This window comes from Drosophila willistoni, assembly GCF_018902025.1.
Source record: "Drosophila willistoni isolate 14030-0811.24 chromosome XL unlocalized genomic scaffold, UCI_dwil_1.1 Seg142, whole genome shotgun sequence".
NCBI classification, from domain to species: domain Eukaryota; kingdom Metazoa; phylum Arthropoda; class Insecta; order Diptera; family Drosophilidae; genus Drosophila; species Drosophila willistoni.
In genome coordinates this window covers 1,338,823-1,346,540 of record NW_025814053.1, presented here as the reverse complement: position 1 = coordinate 1,346,540, position 7,718 = coordinate 1,338,823, and the positions used below count along the sequence as shown (strand labels likewise).

Genomic DNA, 7,718 nt, shown 5'->3' with positions numbered 1-7,718 from the left:
ACACACTTCAAAATGTATCCAACGAGATCTTTCTCTTGAGCGGGAGAGAAAACCATGTTTGATGGAGTTCTTGTACCAACAAATCCTCATCTTTTAATTTCGAAATGTCTTCAAAATTTTCTTTCGTTGTCTTCACGTATCGTAATAAGGTCCTGTTGTCTATAGCATGCTCTCTTGCACTTTTGCGGATTGCATTTTTATCGATAATGCATGATTTGATGGCTTGCATCACCACATTATTATAAGTTTTGTTAGCCGCGGGTTTTGTTCTTTGTGACAGGTGACATGGATGAAACCGCAAACTCGGTTATAGATTTAATATTTATCAACAATGACTGTCCCTTGCCGCCGTCAAAATGTAAGTGATTTGGTTACGTATGCACTTGCAGCTGAGCAACGTGGTTTGTGCAAATTGCGAGTAACGGAAGTACCAACGTTGCGTTCACAAACAAATGCGTACGTAAAGAACAATAGAAAATGTACAGTGCTTCGATTATATTTATGAACATTGACTAAAACTACATATGTATATAAAGTCATTTAATTCCCAAACATTACTTAATCAGTGTTTTTACCAAATGAAACATTCCCAATCGAGATCTTCCAGAATATTCTCGGACAAACTGGTTCAATATGTAAATTTCCTTTCCTTGTTTTTAAACAACAACAAAATGTTGGAATTTGACAATTTTACATGATCCTATTGAAAAAAACGGGGCACTGACATACATATGTATGTAACTGGGCACCCCAGCTGAGTCATAACCGGGATTTTTCATAGTTTATAGTTTATATGTATATTTCTTATAGACACCACATAATCACATAAATCCATATAGAATCACAAAATATACGCCAAATACAATACTTTGGTGCATTGCACTCACCTTTTCACTGTTATTTTCACAAAATTTTGGTACTTTGAAAAAAATCAAAATAACTTTTTCGCACGATTTTCAACACGATGTTTAGTACGCGTTTATATGTATGTACAATGTGGTGTCTGTCCAAAAACTGCAAAACGTCTAACGAACATGATTTACAGGGCTCAAACTGTCCTTTAATACCGCATTTCAAAAATATTTGAGAATGTCACAACTGGGCTTGAGTCTTACAGTGTTGGAATAAATGATAGAAACGGCAACCTTTTTATACCACACACCCATAGGATGAAATGGTATATTCAAGTCGCCAAAATGTATGTAACAGGCAGAAGGACGCATTTCCAACCCCATAGGGTATATACATATATTCTTGATCAGGATCAACAGCCGAGTCTATCTAGCTATGTCCGTCCGCCCGTCGAACACGAAGATCTCGGATGCTATAAGAGCTAGAGTCACCAAATTTGGTATGTAGACTCCTGTAATACCTACGGTGTTGAAGTTTATTTTTAATTCTTGCCACGCCCCCGCAAACTACATAAAACATATATTCTCAAAGACTATACTAGCTATAGACACCAAGTTTGGAATGTGTACTGGCTTAGTACACGCGCAGATTTAGCCTTTTTTAAACATTTTGCCACGCCCACTTCTGCCCGCGAAAATAAAACTCATTTTTTCGAAAACCAACAAAGCTTGACCCACTAAATTTGATATGAAGATTTGTTTGGTATGCGTGCAGATTAATAATATTAAACATTTTTGCCACGCCCACTTTCGCCTTTATAATTTAGAAAAAAAAGAATGGCTGTCTCAATTTTTGGACTATCAAACCTAAACTAATTAGCCCTATTAATATCTACCAACCTACAAAATTTTATTAAAATCGGACCAGAAACATGGAAAATATACGTATAAACGATATCCCATTTTAAGTACGATTGGGATATCTTTTGGCCAGCTTAAAGTCCTTGTCCATGCCTATCGATTGACATCCTCAGGTCCTGGAATGTCCTTTGAGTGGCTGAGAAAAAGGACGTTTTCGGAATATTGCATGTCCTGCATCCTTAGATGACCCCAACTTTTTTTTACGTCAATCTGTAGAGACCGTCAAGGACATTTGAGGAAACCATGTCTTTTTGTCTTTCGGCAGGATTTGTAAACTCTAGAGCTAAAAAACGAAATAAGGATAATTTTCTCGATGCCATATCTCGGCAGGCCATCAGAATTATTTAGTAGGTGGCTTGCCTAAAATTATTTTTAAATGCGTAAGGGAATTTGGGGCATTTGAATTTTTCAATTTGAACTTCAAGTTTCGTTGCCCGCTAAATTCAAATAATCCAACTGGCATTTAAATTCAAACCAGAGGACCGGGGCTAACTTCGACCGCGTCAAAGTTTGTATACCCTTGCAACTTTTTTGGTAACTCGATTGAGTTACTATTGATGGCTATATGTGGATGGCTATATAATGGAACAACTTTTTATCTAAAAGGTATATTGTTTGCGAAAGAACGGCCTACAATCTTAGCACAGGAAATAACGAAGATATTGATTAAAGTCACTATTTTCCACCGATCCTATGGGAGCTATAGGATATATGTACCCGATCTTTATCGAATTCGGCACATTGATTAACAGATAGATTAAACTAACAAATGTTTAATTTGAAAGCAATCGCGTTAAAAGTAACGAAGTTATTGACAAAAGACACTGTTTTTAACCGATCGTTCCTATGGGAGCTATATGATGTTTATATGTGTAATAAATATTCACCAATATTAAATTTTACGACAAAAGCTCAGAAAATAACGAAGTTATTGAGAAAAGTCACTGTTCGGGACTTTGCCGTTTGTATGGGAACTATATGATGTAGTGGTCCGATCCGGCTAAATCCGAGATATAGAACGCCTGCAGTATGTACAAGCCTATATGCGAAATTTCAGCTCTTACGGTCTATGAGGAGTTTACGTTGATCCAGACGGACGGACGGACGGACATGGCTATATGAACTTGTCTCGTCATGGTGATCAAGAATATATATACGTTATATCGTTTGAGATGCTTCCTTCTATGTGTTGCACACTTCTGACCAAAATTAATATACCCTTTTTGCAAGGGTATAATTATCAAAAATAAAGCAAGTCAGTGTTTGCATTTGCTGCTACATAGCAGCAATTTCAATAAAAATATTGCTCTGCTCCCGCTACTGCTCTGATTTCGAACGGCTACGTAGCATAGGAGAGAGCACAAACGGAAAACGATTGCTCATCTGCTCTGCTCCGTAGCATACATCTTCGGAGCACAGAGCAATAGCAAGAGCAAAAAATTTTCGATACGCTATTTGTAGTTGTAGCAATAGCACAAGCATTAAAAGCGAGATGAGAGCGGAGCAAACAAAATAAATTTTTGTGCTACTGCTACGGAGCATTTCCTTTTCTGTTGCTCTCGTAGCAATTTCGTAGTCGCTCTCGTAGCAACTTCGTAGTCGCTCTCATAGTAGATCTGTGCTAGAGGTGGGCATGGGCCGAATTGTTACATCCAACCCGACCCATGGGCTAAAAATTTCACCCGCACCCGAAAGCTAAAAAAAATTTGGACATTCAGAGGAATCTGTAATGCCACAAACTGGGAGCACAACAGAGATAAATCCAACATCCAAGTTAAGATGGACAAGAGGGTATAGCGGATGCATCTACAATATTAGCAGTGGCCACGATCGCTGGGTAACATGAGTCAGCCAATGCTTGTGATTCTTGGATTTGGCGCCTACATTCACAGTTGCTTGGCGATAGGCATCAATGTATTTCGCAAGGTGAAAGTCCAAGGATCAACTCTGGAGTGATGCCACTGTTGTGCTCCTAGTTTGTGGAATTACAGTTTCTTCTGAATGTCCAAATTTTTTTTAGCTTTCGGGTGCGGGTGAAATTTTTAGCCCATGGGTCGGGTTGGATGTAACAATTCGGCCCATGCCCACCTCTAGCACAGATCTACTATGAGAGCGACTACGAAGTTGCTACGAGAGCGACTACGAAATTGCTACGAGAGCAACAGAAAAGGAAATGCTCCGTAGCAGTAGCACAAAAATTTATTTTGTTTGCTCCGCTCTCATCTCGCTTTTAATGCTTGTGCTATTGCTACAACTACAAATAGCGTATCGAAAATTTTTTGCTCTTGCTATTGCTCTGTGCTCCGAAGATGTATGCTACGGAGCAGAGCAGATGAGCAATCGTTTTCCGTTTGTGCTCTCTGCTATGCTACGTAGCCGTTCGAAATCAGAGCAGTAGCGGGAGCAAAAAAAAAAACTCCGACGTAGCATAGCATTTTCAATCCCTGAAGCAAGTTTTTGCTGGGGTGACACTAAATTATACTTATTTAATACAGTCCTCCGTAGATTAGTTGTCTAAGTGGCCAAGTCAATTAGTCAATTGAACAACGAGGATTATTCGGGTTCAAGTCCCATAGTTAGGTTGATAGTTTACAACTATATTGTATACTGATAATAATATTAATATACTTATTCAAGTACTTTTACTAAATCTATCAATAAGAAACAATAATTTCATGAATTTTCCACCATCAATACTCATCCCCAGGGCATTGTAAGTCTTTGTTTGTTGTTCGAGAAGCCCCTACAGACTTATGAGCCGCAATTGTGGTCACATTTACGAGAGCTGCAGATACAACCGTGAGTCCCCTTAGTATTGAGTAACATGTCTTTGGAATCCATACAGATTGCGTATAGTTTTCAAATGGCTTATGGGATCATTTTCAGGACACATGCCACCAGATCAACTGCTAGTATTATGGGACTTGGTAAGTTAACTATAAATTTATACAAATTTATACAAACGAACCTACAATAACTTTATTTTAGAAGAATAATTGTGACAGATACTCGGGTTCGATAGCCTAGAGATTTTGCCCCTGTTTGCCATCATTATATTAAGTTTCCGTAAGGAGAGTATCATGCAAGTGGCTTCCCTGGACAGCATTGAAGCAATTTTGGCTGATTTATCCTCGATTAAGATATTGCCTTTGGTTCAACTGGCCCTGTTGATATTAGGGCAATATTTATCTAATGCGTTTACCATATAAGCAAAATTTGTAGCATACACAGTAATAAGAAAAAGTTAAGAAACGTCTAAATTGATTGTGTCATCACAACTGGATTTTGATTGCGAAGCTTACATATTCAATTCTTAATATTGTAGTTATTGTATTGTTTCGAAATTTAACCATATGCCATTTTTTAATGATGCCATGAAGTAAGTATCTTCCAAAACATTATCCTTGCGGGTCTTTGGATTGATCTTTATGTTGAAATTCTGTAAAATTTCGACCAAAGCTGCCTCCATTTGTGTTAGAGCAAATCGCATACCTGTTGAGTCAAAGCCAAATAAAGATTCAAATCAGTAATAGAATGGAGAATTGCATTGCATATGCCTTACCTGGGCAAATTCTTGGCCCGTCACCGAAGCCAAAGAAGACCCCTTGATCTCTGTACTTTCGGACACCTCCATTGATTTCTAGAAAACGTTCGGGCTTGAATTCTTCTGGCTCATCATAGTATTCTGGATCATGGTGGAAAGAATAGACAGGAACAATGATAGCATCACCAGGTTCCGCACCCGGACACCATTCTTATTAACAAAATCATAGGATTCGGTTACTATCTTACGACCAGACAAAAGTGGTGGAATCAGGCGAAGTGTTTCTAAAGACAAAAAAAAATTAATATTTCTTTTTATGGACATCTTCCCATGGCAACCCACCATTTATACAGGCATCTAGAAAAGGCAGCTCACTAAGTTTTTCAAACGTCACGTTACTGTTGCCGAGCTCCTCTCTTAATTTTCGTTGTTCCTCGGGATAACGAGCTAACAGCAATAATGTATGAGCCAGTACCAATGCGGTAGTCCCAAAACCATCAGTAAGAATACTCACGGTATGCGAAACCAACTCCGGCGTGTATAAACCCTTTTTATCCTGTAAATGCAGTAGCATGTAGTTGAGAAAATCAGCACGATCCTGTAGCTTTGGATCTTGACGTCGCAAATCAATACATTTCTGCATCAGATCAAAAAAGAATTCTTCCACATCCTTGGCAAAAAATCCAACAGTGAAAAACTTTCTTATTGGTGGCCAAATGTTGGCAATCATCGTAAAGAATTTAAACGCGAAAGATTGCTCAAACACGCGCTTAATCATGCCCACCAGTGGTGTGGGATTATCAGTGAAACTTTTTGCACTAATGCCTAGAACACAATCCGCAACGACTTCGGTAGTATAACAGAGACAAATATCCTTAGGCCTTCCGATGAAGCCATGAGTTGTTGCCTCTTGATGTAGTCAACAAACTGGCGACACACGCTTTGAGTTCCAGGATAGACGGCACCCACCTGAACAGAGATCTCAATCAGATAAGAGAAAATAATGATGTCTAATGTAGCTGTATAATATCTTACACGGTTGGCAGTCAAGCCAGGCGTTATTTCGGCTCGCTTCCTCTTCCAAGCGTTACCTGTTAATGCAAAGGGATTATTTGCCAAAATTTTGTCCACCTTTTGGCTGACCTAAATTTGAATGATTGAATATTTCATAATACAAATGCTAAAGATATATGATATTTTTACGCACAAACTTGGAAATTTCATTATCGTGAAAGCTACTAAAATTCGAGACGAATATTTTATGAGCATATTCCGGGCTAAGAACGAGCAACTGCGGCAAACGAGTATTAATGACACCAACAAAATTCTCAGTGCGCTTGTATTTTCTAAAGCATTTAAATCCAAAATTAAAGCAATTTAAAGGACCTTCAGATTACAAGTACCTACAGATAGATATCCTCAATGTCGTAAATAGCAATTCTTTTTTGTGTAAACATGCTTGGAAAACTTCCCACCAGGGGCCATGATTTTGCGGTTTTGATGCCACGATTAGACCAGTAATTGAAATTCCAGACTAGAAATACATATATCAAGGCCACAAAAACAGCCAGTAGAAACAAGGTCACACAGATTGCACCCATTTTCTAGAGTTACGCTCACTGGTGCGAACAAAATCAAACTAAACTGGAACAGCATACAGAAGCTGAATTTATTTTCAAACAGCATAAAGTGACCAACTGAATTTCATTATTGTTACCAAGGCGCCGTAGATGTTTTTTTTATAATGGTTTGATAGGAGAGATAAGAAACACTTTAAGCACTTTCAAATAAAATTGTATTTATTGCAGAAAATGCATCTGCAGATTTCGATGTTTTCAAAGCAGTTTGCTGGTGTCAAAGCCAGCGGCTTCCTGATTACTTGCTAGCTTTGCCAAAGACTGTACATATCAAAGGTAAATTTCGTTGTTCGCTGTTTAATATTGAAAGTTCTTATCAATTGCTACTTACCATAATGGTAGAGTATACACAGTGCAAAGGACAAAAAATTCGCAATCAAATTTGGCAGACTAATTAATCTTATCTATGTATGTCTACCAAACTACCAAATTTGATTGAAATTTAGTGCAAACATGCTTGGAAAACTTTCCACCAGGAGCCACGAGTTTGGGGTTTCAGTGCCGCGATTAGACCAGTATTTGAAATTCCAGATTAGAATGAAGTAAGTAAGTCGTCTCGCCGACTTGGATATACCATACACCAGGTGAAACAAATATGTTCAATGAAAGACGTTAGTATTTCTTGAATTTATTAAATGTTTATTTATTTATATGTAAATAGGCACTAGCACATAAACCAGTGACTGAAAGTTGTCGCAACCAACACATAAATTGGTTGGACTTCGGAGTGAGATTACAAAGGTAGAGATGGGGGCCAGAGACACA

The 7,718-nt window shown here is 38.2% G+C and overlaps 1 protein-coding gene across 1 annotated transcript; it reads right to left on the bottom strand.

Annotated features, from left to right (window-relative positions):
* Window positions 1–5,060: 5,060 nt before the first annotated feature.
* On the bottom strand, window positions 5,061–6,917 carry LOC6652960 (probable cytochrome P450 28d1). Its single transcript, XM_002075237.4, is given in 8 exon segments — window positions 5,061–5,264; window positions 5,335–5,511; window positions 5,514–5,600; window positions 5,659–6,192; window positions 6,195–6,285; window positions 6,352–6,459; window positions 6,524–6,662; window positions 6,724–6,917. Coding segments are annotated over 8 exon segments (1,497 nt in total). The 3' UTR covers window positions 5,061–5,097.
* Between the last annotated feature and the right edge of the window lie 801 nt (window positions 6,918–7,718).